General features: G+C 40.2%; 1 protein-coding gene across 1 annotated transcript; it reads left to right on the top strand.

The window, feature by feature from the left end:
* The first annotated feature begins 797 nt into the window (after nt 1–797).
* LOC133896598 (norbelladine synthase-like) lies at nt 798–1,601 on the top strand. The gene is made up of 2 exons (XM_062337198.1): nt 798–989; nt 1,134–1,601. The coding sequence occupies exons 1-2, from the start codon at nt 806–808 to the stop codon at nt 1,433–1,435; spliced, it is 486 nt and encodes a 161-aa protein (XP_062193182.1). The 5' UTR covers nt 798–805; the 3' UTR covers nt 1,436–1,601.
* Nucleotides 1,602–12,905: the final 11,304 nt, after the last annotated feature.

The raw sequence follows: 12,905 nt of genomic DNA, 5'->3' as shown, positions 1-12,905 counted from the left end.
TTACTTATTTTTTCTTAAACTGTGTTGTGATGCTATATGTTGTAAAGGCATGCGTTCCGATCCTGGAGTAAACATGTGTCGGAACTACCGGAATGGCATTATGGTTAATCATCGAGGTTGTTATTGTGAATAATGATCCTCCTGGTGATTAGCTAGAATACTGCCTGGAGAGTTCCCCCACAAAAACTAATCCAAAATTTTTTCGTGTCCTCGAATCTACTTGTGATGCCACTTATTAGGAATTTGGACTAAAGAGGCACAAGATTTAACAATGGAAAATTCTCTAATACGGAGGTAAAGAAACCACGGGAGACAAATTTGTAGTATGATGGCTTATGATATAAGTACATGGGTTAGCCATATTTATAGGCCTTATTTGGAGCGTATCTAAATAAAACTTCTATATGTAATTTTGAGACATAATATCTAATCCATACCTACCCATACCTGGTTAGTATAATATAGTTGCTAGCTAGCATGATGGTTTTCATAGGCCTGAAATAAAATACGAGTGATTCCCCGAAATAGTGTCCGGTCCAAGCAGGCCGAACCTATAAATTTCAGGCTTGCCAGTCGCTAATACTTTATTTCTTCTGACATGGCAATGCCAAAATGATTCCACAACTCCAGCCAAATTGTAGCGTCATCGTTGTTGCGATAGCATCACAATCTCTGAGATTCCAAGCTTCTCGAGTTGTCATTCCTCAACCTGACGTCCCTATATATATTTATTGTTTTTGCAGTCAATTAGACACAGCTCAGAGTTCAGAAGCACAGCTGAGTGAAGCTAGGCACAGCAAGAGCAATGAAGGGGAGCAAGATTCATGAGCTCGAGACCGATGTCCCCGCCTCCGAGTTGTGGGGGATCTACGGCACTCTGAGTGCTGCGAAGCTGGTTCCTGAGCTGCTTCCGCATGTCCTCATCAATGTCGAGATCATCAGCGGCGATGGCGGTGTTGACACAATTCTGAAGCTGACATTTCCTCCAGGTAACATTCCTATTAATAGAAAGAACGCACATATCTCGTGCATGTTCTCAGAAAAGAAAAAAAGAGTGTCTGGAACCACTACTTATTCTTCATCTTGATGGATGGGTATGCTAACATGTTACTACTTGATTCACCACATGATAGGAATTCCCGGCCTGCAGAGTTACAAGGAAAAGTTCACGAAAGTTGACAACGAAAATTATGTTAAGGAGGCGCATGCAATTGAGGGCGACATTCTGAAGCTCGGGTTCATCTCTTATATGATCCGGTTCGAGGTCATTGGGAAGGGGCCCAACTCTTCGGTGATAAGGTCAACCGTTGAGTACGAGATCGATGATGCACACCCTGAGCTTGAATCCATGGTCAGCACTGCACCTTTGTCTATAATTGCTGAAACATTTGCCAAGTATGTCAAGGCAAAGAAGGTCCCTCAGGCAACCTCTTAAAAAAAGTTCAAGGCAATGTTTATCAGATGAAAAATAATGAGCGTACGATTGCGATGTTGTTGTTGTCATCGACAACTTTTGTTTCACAAACAGTATCACGGTTTTTGTCTGGTCTAGGGAATAACAGCTGTATAATTACAAAGTTTATGTATCTTAGTTTTCATGATGTACCGTCACTTTCCATCGATTTCTTGATGTATCAATTAATCAAAACGAGGACAAGCTACAGTTCGGATTGGAAGCGAAGAGACATCTTATATGTGAGACCGTGAGTTTAGACCGAAGAATGCACGATGGGTTGTGCTTCTCATTGATCCCAATATATAGACTTTACAAGTACACGATAGGTACAAAAGGTAAGCTACACATTAGGCTAATCACAAGAGTTAATTCATATACAAGTGTGATTCGGTTGAGCTGTTGCTTGATATGCATCAGCCACTACCATCTCGCCGGATATGTTCCGATTGTGCTTTGGCAGGAACGCAGAACAGGGCCTCGGGTCCGTGTATTCCAACATTATGATTGAATATATCATGTGGATGACAGTAGTTTAAACTCTCAGTGGGCTATTTCACACACTCGTCATACATCTGCGGGTGACACTGACATCTCGGCCTCTGGACTAGAAAACCCCATATTGCAGTTGCAGTTGCCTGCACGTTGCACAAGAAAAATCTTTGCGCAAACAATTCTTCACATCTTGGATTCCTTAGCAAGGCCAGATGGCTCACAAAAACCATGAAAGGGAGCCTCTGCCAGGAGTTCGAGACCGACCTCGCTGCCACCACCGTGTGGGAGGTCTATGGCAGACTTCTGATCAGGCAGCTAATTTCCCAATTGCTCCCTGAACTTCTTTCAAAGGATGAGCTTGTGGAGGGAGACGGCGGTGTCGGGACAGTCTTACTTGCCACCTTCACTGCCTGATCCTGGTTAGAATCTGTACACATAGCTTCATTTCTGTTAGACCCCACTTTTGGGTCTCTTTATGCAACCTGTATTAGTTCCTGGATCAGTAGCTGATGTGCATAATTTAAACATAAATGGTGTCTATGATTAATGAATCGACTGCACAATATTTATAAGTAATGTAGGGATACCTATTGGTCACAGATGAATATCAAAGAGAGACGCATATTTTTATATAAGTTGAAGCCTCTGTTAGAATAACAAACCTACATCCTATGTGTTGCCTTTATTTTTCTCAGGGACATATGATACAATTAGGGGTATGTATCTTTCTAGTCCTAAGGTTCTAGACGAATTTCTCTGTGTTCTTGGTCCTGGAAGCCCTAGTCAGATGATACTAATCTATGTCACGAGTCTTCGATGGGTGTCTCTAGTTCCTACCCGACTAGGCTTGCTCTGGAATTTCACAACTTTGAAGCACTTGAAAGGGTAGATTGTCTTGCAATGTAGACATGCGTTAGCGTAGAGAGGTTTTTTCTGAACGTACCGCTCCCCTACTTTTATATTTTGGATACGGCAGGTGTAACCTACTCAGACTCATTTGAGTATAATCTTCTCGAATTGCAGTACCCCAGATATCAACGAGATCTTTACCAAATAAGGGCATAGTTTCCCTATCAGATATGGTTACATACCGAATGCTTATTTGCATGTTGTAATTACTCCATGGCAGTTACGAACCATACCGGAATGACTAAATGACATGTGCGGCATGGATACTCTTATTAGATATTCCATATTTCTAGAATATATCATTGTCAGCTAGTCCCTAACTCTGCTTAGAAGAAGGATGTTGGTATGTGTTACAAGTTTTACCCTGTTGGCACAATTTCCATCTATAGTAGCCGAAGGGATTCATTCCAGGTAAAGAGAGAGGAGTCAAGATGGGAGGAATCAGCCTCCTCTGCCCTTGACTCTTGTGTCCTTTATATAGGTAGGGGAGGGGGTAAATCTCCCTCTCCAGCCCTTGGTGGGGTATAAATATTACAAGGAGACTTTTGGGCCTTTATATGAGTTGCTCTATTACATGGGCTTCTTTCTAAGCCTGGACTTTGACCCCAATAGTAGCCTCTTAGCTGTAAGCTATGATGGGACAGTGGGGCGAATAGTTACAACTAGGAAAAGGCCCAGGTTTATTGTTAACATGTATGTCTCGGTAAAAACTCCATCCCAAGAACCTAGTGGAAAAAATGGGCATGGAGAAAAGAGCACATACATCACACAGACTTTTCTTTACATGATTGCTAGAGCTAAATACACTCCTATAACTATGCTCTGTCCTGCTCGTTGAAGGGGTCTTCAGTGAAGGCTGAAGACTTCAGTGCTTTGTGAAGGTACTTCTTTCTCCGTAGCCAAAGTCGAAGGTACATCTTTGTGATGCTTAGCGAAGGGGTCTTTAGTGAAGTACTCGGCGAAGGCTATTGCCAAGGCTTCGGTAGGCATGACTAAGGCTATTATCGTGGCTCGCCAAAGTCAATGATATCTTTGTGTCTCCACTCACGTGTGCCAGCCAAATTCTTGGGACCTGGGATGGGATTTTAACCTAGGTGCCCTTCGTAGCCCCTCTTGACTGGTGTTCGTTAGTGGTGAAGGATGCCACATGGTTATCGTAGTCGAAGTCAGCGTGGGTGAAGTCATAGCTACTAAAGAACACTACATATGTAGCGCCCTATCAGTGCCAGTTCAACAGTAACCAGTATTGTTGATGTATCAGTGCCGTTTCTTAAACTCCCATGGCGAACAATCATTGAGGAGTTAAGAATCGCCACTGATAGTGTCTATCAGTGCTGGTTCTATATACCAACCGGCACTGATGGGGCAATGCAATATAAAGCGCCCCTTCTCCCCCAAGCATGACAAGAGCCCTCCAAGCGCATCCAGAGCCGCCGCAAGCCCACCGGAACAGATCTGATCGCCATTTTGCCATCTCTATGGTTGAAGGATTCAAGATTTGGAGGAGTCAAGTGCTCTAAGGTTAATAAGATTATCTATATTTCTTTTTTAGATAGATTTACTTGGTAGATTGCTCTAGGATTGATGACTGGTGCTTGTTCTATGGTTATGGATTTAGAGATGCAATTGAGATCTAATTTAGGAAAAGTTTGCAACTTTGCCATTGTTAGATGTATAGAGATGATCTACATTTAATTCTTAGTTGGATTTAGTGGCTATATTGCTCTAGATTTTAATTTAGGTGGTTGTTCCTTGGTGTTTAATTTTGGAATGAGTAAGAGCTCCAATATGATATAAATTAGAGAAAGATCGCTATTTGTCATTGTAGATGATTTAAAGAGTAGATTAATAGTCACATGTAAATAGATGTGGGTGCGTACATTAAAATCTATGGACAATTACAAATTTGCCACTACTTGAACCGTTATTACCATTAAAAATTGCAAAAATACCAATAGAACCATCATTCGAGTGGCATCCTTGCAAAGAATAAAAAATCAGGGAGGTATTTGCAAACGCCTCTAAAATCTCGCTCCAATTTTCTAGTATGTGGTTTGAGTATATTTTTGAAGTCTTAAATTTAAATAATAACCCAATGGATTTCCTCTGTTCATTAATCAACATAGTGAATTTAACACAATTGATAGAATACTGTGTTGTAGGAACGGACGTGCACCCATAGGTCGTAATCGAACACAGCAGCCTTTGAAAGGCGGGTCCCCCGATCAGGCCCAAGTACCGGAAGAAGATGGGCCCTCAAATAGGGACCAATTAGGATGCGAGGTAATTAAATGAATTTGTTTTAGATTTTGAAATGTTTAATGATTATAAGTTGAATGTGTTAAATATAAGGATTTGCAGATGGACCAGTCATGGATGTACAAAGATCGAGGGCCAGAGTTCTTTGTTGGCATTGAGGATTTTCTATGGGCTGCTGTCGTGTACAAGAAGCCAAAAAGGAAGCGTGCCGATCACTATATATGTTGTCCGTGTGTCGACCGCAAGCATGAGAAGTAATTTTCAGACATAGAGTAGATACGTGCACACTTGATTCACAGGGGTTTCAAAGCTGTCTATACCCGTTGGACTGGGCACGGTGAATTTAAAGATGTTTGGTGTGAAGGGCAACCAACAGTCAAAGAAAATATAAGCAACGATATGACAGCTAACGAAGACTTTTCGATATGTCGACATTTGAAGATACTTTTGGTCTAGAACGATGGAGGGTACACTTTTGTTTGCAACAATGAAGAAAACTTAGAGCAAATGTTGCACGATGAGGAGGGAGACTTAACTAGTGAAAGATAACATCAAAAGTTCCAGTGCATGGTAGAGGACTCTAAAACACCAATTTACCAGAACTGTAAAGACAAGCACAACAAGTTGCATGTTATGCTGATACTGATCCAAATGAAGGCTAGCAATGGTTGGGCCGATAAGGGCTTCAATGAATTGTTAGAATTCTTGAGGGAATTGCTTTCAAGAGGGAATGTGTTGCCCAAAAATACGTACCATGCCAAACAGGTTGTCTGCCTGTTGGGATTGGAAGTAGAGAAAATACATGCATGTGGAATCGACTGCATGTTGTTTCGTGGTGAGGATGTAGACTTGAAAGAATGTCACGTTTGCAATGCACCAAGGTACAAGTGCAACGTTGATGATATCGAGAGCGATGGTGTGGGGGTGAAGAGAAAGAAGAAAAGGTGATTTGGTATTTCCTATAATCCCATGTTTGAAGCGATTGTTTGCTAACAGAGCGAATGCCGAGTTGATGCGATGGCATGCCGAACATCATAAGAAAGATGGAATGCTTAGACACCCTGCTCATAGTATGCAATGGAGGAAATTCGATTCAAATTCAAGGATTTTAGAGATGAAGTGAGGAATATAAGGTTCGGGTTGAGTACGGATGGGATGAATCCTTTCGGTAACATGAGAAGTACTCATAGCACTTGCCCCGTGACTCTCTGTATCTACAACCTTTCACCTTGGATGTGTATGAAGTGGATCTACCTTATGATGCCTTTTCTGATTAGTGGGTCGAATTAACTAGGCAACAATTTTGATATGTTCCTCAAACCATTGGTTGAATATCTTCTTGTATTGTGGAAAGATGGCGTACGGGTATGGGATGAGTACATATGTGAGAATTTCACCCTGCGCAATGCTGTTCGTAACGATCTCAGATTGGCCCACTCTTGGTAACCTATCAGGGCAGACTGTAAAAGGGTACAATGGATATGTTCAGTGCTTGGAGGAAACAGGGGGGCGGTGGCTGACGAACAGTCAAAAAATGATCTTCATGGGTCACTGTAGGTTCCTTCGTCCAGATCACCCATACCGCAAGAATAAAAGAGCTTTTTATGGGAGAGTGGAGCATCGTCAAGCTCGGAAGATTCGCACTAGAGAACATGTATTTAAGATGGTAAAGACACTTAGAGTTATACTTGGAAATGGGCCAGGCAGTACAAAAATCCCAACTGGGCAACATGCTCCGATGTGGAAAAATATATCAATATTTTGGTTGTTATCTTATTGGAGGTATCTTATGGTCCGACACACAATCGACATCATGCACGTAGAGAAGAATGTATTTGATAGCTTGATTTATACCTTATTAGACACATCCGGGAAAACAAAAGATACACTAAATGCACGGCTAGACCTGGGAGAAATGAACCTAAGGAAGGACCAACATTACATACAATTAGACAATGGCCCACAGCTTGCTACACTATGAGCAAGGAAGAGAAGATCCGCTTGTGTGGTTACTTGCGTGAGGTCAAAGTTCCAACTGGTTACTCCTCGAACATCAGGAGCTTAGTAAACATGAAAGATAAGAAGTTAGTTGGCATGAAGTCTCATGATTGTCACGTGATGATGATGTAGATGCTGCCAGTTGCAATTAGAGGTATTCTATCAGATAAGGTATGAGACCCAATCACAAAGTTGTGTTCTTTCTTCAATGCAATTTCACATAAGGTCATTGATCCGAACAAACTGGCAAAGCTGCAGGAATACATGGTCCATACTATATGTCAGTTTGAGACTATTTTCCCTCTAACAGTTTTTGATATAATGCCCATCTAATTGTTGACACTGTGGGTGAGATAAAGAGCCTAGTCCCCGTGTTTCTGCAATAGATGTATTCTTTCGAAAGGTTCATGGGGGTTCTGAAGAAATATGTTTATAACCGAGGTCACCCGAAAGGTTGCATTGCCCAAGGGTGGAGTATGGAGGATGTCATTGAGTTTTGCATTGACTACATGAAACTGAATGCGATTGGTCTGCTTATACTCTCGCTATGAGGGGAGGCTAAAGGGGAAAGGGATGATAGGTCATACTTTAATCCATATCAAAGACCGTGTTTCATTCACTCAAGCACACTTTGCAGTTCTGCACAATCACTTTTAGTGAGCCCGTATGTCAATATGCACGTGAGTATGGCACGCTCCACAAATCCAACGAAGTCAGATGATTGGATCGCAAGAGAGCATAGAGATAATTTTGGTAATTGGTTATGTGAACACATGATGGGTAAGGATACCGACGATGCTGTAGGATCGAGGAGGCCGACTAGAGGGGGTGAATAGGCAGTTCTAAAAACTATCTATCAATTTAACCGATAAAGAAGCGAAATAAAAATGATCGGTTACAACACATATAAAATCCCCAAACTCTATGTCTCAACAAAGTGACAAAATGTATGTCTATGTCAAGGTTTGCAACCTAGGGTGTCATGTAAGCAATTATGATTCTAGGAATATAAATTGCACAAGGTAAATTGCATGAAAGTAAATATCACAACATAGAAGTAAATAGCACGAGAGATGACACCCGAAGTTTATCTCATGGTATCGGTGATTTTTCGATCACCCCTAATCCATGTTGAGGTGGGTTCAAGCCTTTAACCGCTCCTCTATCAAGTATACAATTTTCACCACGAGAAGAAGCTCTCCACGAGCAACTTGATCTTGAGCTGGTTAATCTAATGAACCACTCACTACCTTGATTCCACTAGAGTTACACTTTACCTCTCCAGCAACGCATTCACAAAGCCTCTCACAATCACCATTGTGGCTCCTTCACAAGCTTCTTTGAAGGGCTCAACTGCGCAACCACCTCAAAGCCATCTAGGAGGTGGCAACCTACAAGAGTAACAAGTCAAGACGAACTCGACTCTCACCAAGTGCCTAAAGCTCAATCACTAATGCAAATGCACTTGATTCTTGCCTCACAACCCTCTCTACATGCAAGACTTGCACAAATGTGTGGGGAGGACTTTTCTTAGCTCAAGTATGCTCAATGGGGGCAGAAGCTATATTACAAATCACTGGAGAAGGGGTATATATAGGCCTCACCACCCAAACTAACCGTTATACCAAAAGCTGACATCTCTGAGCATATAGTGGTCAGACTGCAATTCACCTAGCGGTCAGACCGCCATTGGACCAACGACTCTCTACTAGCCATTATAGCATTTTCACCTTTCCAGCAGTCAGACCGACCCTCTTGGCGTTTAGACCACCACCTTGATGGTCGAACCACCATCCTCTCCAGGAAAACAGAGGTTCTCTGCAAGCTCTGGCGGTTAGACTGGCCTCCTTGGCGGTCAGATCGCCACCGAATCCAGAGAGATGAGAGATCTCTATTAGTTCCATGAGTGAGACTAGAATTCTTGGCGGTCGAACTGCCACTCCTAGAACAGCACTGCCGACACTCAGAGAAATGACGATAACTTTTGAACATGATGTCCGATTTAGGTGTTCTTAGACTCTACAAAAAGTTTATTCAGAGGACTAAATATGCCAACTGATTGTTTGATCTCAAACCCATTTGATTAAACCTAAAACATAGTCCAAAGATCCACCACAATGAAAGCTACATGAACCTTAAACTTTTGCAAAACAAATTTGCAACCTAAAGTGATGAGCCTATGGCTCCTTCAGATATGATCAATACCACCAATAATCCTCAAATCATATAAGGTCCAATTACAAGAGAACATGCACAACAATTAGACCACCAGGTGAACTCCTTCCTTGTTGTTCGTGTTTCCTTGGATGGATTACCACTAAATTCTTGTGATGTTTTATTGCATAGGAATGTGGGAGAAGCACCACAACCTTACTTGGATATCACTTCTCGAAGGTCAAGTCTACTCAGACTCAAGGCTGAGCTGTAGTCGTGGTCATGGTGAAAGTCGTGGTCGTGGTCGAAGTCGAGTTCTAGGACAACACGTCAGTAAAACGGGCATAACTCTCTCATACGAAGTCCGTTTTAGGTAATCTTGGACATTCTAAAAAGCTCACGATGAGCTCTTTCCAATGGATATGAGATCGACCAAATATTCCTTATAGTTTAGTTAGAGTCAAAGTAATAATATACTGTGTCACCATTTTGAACTCTGCTGGGTTTTGTAATTGTGTTGGAGTCCAGGTTGTGCACGCCTCTCTCTGCGATCGCACAAACCTAGGTCAACCTCCTCACTCCCCCTATAAATATGCAGTGGCCATCATAGTTTAGGCTTGGGTTTAGCTTAGATTATTCTGTTTAATACAGTTTCACCGTTTATCGGTTTGTTGAACCCTAAACTCGAGTGCTTCATTGGTAATTAGCAATATTCAAATTGCATGTACCTGTTCTTGCTTGTGTTCTTGATTCACTTGCAGGAAAAGCCTTCTTGGCGAGGTCAACCGCGTCTTGGCACGGTTGATAACCACGGAGTAGTGGTGTAGTCGTTGTGAGGGTTCTTGATCTGTTCTGATTGGAGCCTTTGGATCATCAATGTCGAAACTCAACTAATCGACTTATCATATTACCTTCGGAAGATTAGGCAAACACGCATCATAAAGGTTCCATGCGACTAAGGGTTAATGCATTCACTATGTCAATATGCAAACCACCTTTGCAAACTTAGTGACATGCCACATGGAGTAGGAACATGAACTTGAGCTATTTGCAAAACTCATTTGCAAACAATAGCATCCTACCAAAGAGAGTATGTATATGAGAGATTGAGCTTATCGACACATGGTAAAACTCAATCAATCGTTAAGACCCCTCTTAATAGTACGTCATTTATCCTATCAATCCAGTCGTTCCTCTTCTGTAATCACCATTGAGCGGTAAAAAAAAACTTATATTTTATACCTTTGCCTTGAACTAGCCATCCCGTTGGACTTGACTAACACATCATCCGAGTGCTGATGTTTTTTCTAGGTTGTCATCAACTTTTCACTTGAGCTTGATGATGATGTTCATCCTCACTTCCTATCTCAATCATCTCTTGATCGTACGGAAGCTTGATGAAGTTCACTTGATTGCTTCCTATGCACTAAGCATGGAAGACTTTTCTTTTCACATCATCTTCATCCGGTTCACCACCGAGGTATGAACTGCAAGCATCAAGCACACAAGTTGTTCACTAAGCTTGTCTTGATTTAGCTCTTACAATTCGGCATATTGAATATCTCAATTCAATATTTGCCTTCACATGGAACCTAGCCCCAACTTACTTTCAATCACATAGCACATGAGTTAGTCCATAAAACTCAATTGATAATTTCATACCTTTAGTTACTTGATCTCCATAAGCAGCTTTGGTTTTCATGCTTGTTGTCAATACTCTTAAGATCATTCTCAAACTCCGAGGTCTCTTCCTATCTAGTTTCTTCTTCTTCACATGAGCATCACTTAGAGCTCAATGACCTTGATGCATATCTTTTGATCTCATAGCATTCCTCAACAAATCTATGCTTTATCACTTATGCATCTCCTATAGAATATCCTACAAACAATTCTCAACGTAATTGTTAGTCCACAGGTATTATCACAACTTACCCGAGCATTACCTAGAGGTCATTCATCATGATGCATTTCTCTTGATCACAATACATTCCTCAATGAATCCATACTTAATCCTCTATGCATCATCTATGGAAATAACCTACTAACAATTCTCAACACAATTGTTAGTCCATAGGTATTGTCATTAATTACTAAAATCACACTTAGGGGCTAGATACACCTTCAATCTTCCCCATTTTGGTAATTGATGACAATGTCACTAGATAGTTATATTTGAAAGATGAAGTTCTTAGTATACATATAATTCGAAGATACAATGTATATTAAGATCAAGTTTTGGTAGCATTAATCACTACTAAGTTGTTTGAGATTACCAAAACCCGCTTTACTAGCATCAAACATCACTATGATTTTCATGTTAGCAAAACTAAACTTATGTATAGAGCAAACTCCACTATAATTTATGTATGTGTGAATGAATATTGTATATCATTGCATATATTTTCTATCTCAAATTTTGGACGAAGTTTTTTTACACACAAGAACCATTAAGGCATGCTTAAGCATATTATAAGTAAATATGCATACAACTTAACCATGCAACACATCCATGCAAAAACTTTTCCTCTTTAAAGATATAACTTTCTAAACTCCTCCATTAGCAAAGCCCTGTAGCGAATATAACATCTACAAATTCTCCCCCGATTGGCATCAATGCCAAAATATAAGAACTTTGGAGAACTTGCCAAATAAAGAGAGCTTGCCCAAAATGAAATTTTTCCCAAAAGCACATTAGCCTTATACAATAAAGGGACCATAGAAGTTAATGCACTACCACTTATAGTATGAGCTCCACCAAAAAAAGTGTGCATTTCTCATAGATTGAGTGAAATCAATTGCACTTATCCAATTACGAACAATTTAGGAGATCACACCATACAATAGATCAAAAAGGGTGAAAAGAGATTCCAAATGAAAATCCAAGCCATACTAATTAAAAGAGATGTCAATTGAAACAAATTGAATTGAAAGTAAGTCAACCATGAGTTCGAAAATAATATCCAAAACACAAAAGCAATGTATTAGGCCCAAATTGAATATAGTAAAATTGTTGACATTATAACAAGTATTTTATTTATCATAATGTGTCAACATCTTATAAGGCCATTCAAAACAGACTAAGATGAAAGAGTTCAACACAACCCGACTTAAAAAGCAAACATTGAGATGTTTCTAACCAAGCAAAAGGATAAATTTTGCAATCTTCATCAATATTGCATATAAGAGAAATTAAAGAATTTGATATGAATTCTATTGCATATTTGGGATTGGATGAATCATAAAGATGATTATAGAGTTCCCACAAAAATATACTACATCAAATTGCTAATATTTGCAATAAAGAAGTTTTTAAGCACTTGCAAGAAAAACAAATTTTTGCAAGTTAATTCATGCTATGATACTACACAAGGTTGAATCTTTGACATTCGATGCATGAATTAAGAATAAGTTACCTAAAAGCATTATATTGATGTAGTATGTTATTGCTCATTCTTGCTTTGCTTTACTTTGATATGGTCATTCTTTATTTTTCAATTGAAATTGAAGGAAAGGATCTTATTTATAGATATCAATTGAAGGATGAAGTCCTTCTTCATGAATTGCAATTGAGAACATCTTCCTTTTGAAAAGACCATGTCTATGAATGAGTCAAGCATCCAATGCATCTCCGTTGTAC

This window comes from Phragmites australis, chromosome 17, assembly GCF_958298935.1.
Source record: "Phragmites australis chromosome 17, lpPhrAust1.1, whole genome shotgun sequence".
NCBI classification, from domain to species: Eukaryota; Viridiplantae; Streptophyta; class Magnoliopsida; order Poales; family Poaceae; genus Phragmites; species Phragmites australis.
Note: the sequence above shows the minus strand (reverse complement) of the source record. Positions and strands in the feature narration are given on the sequence as shown.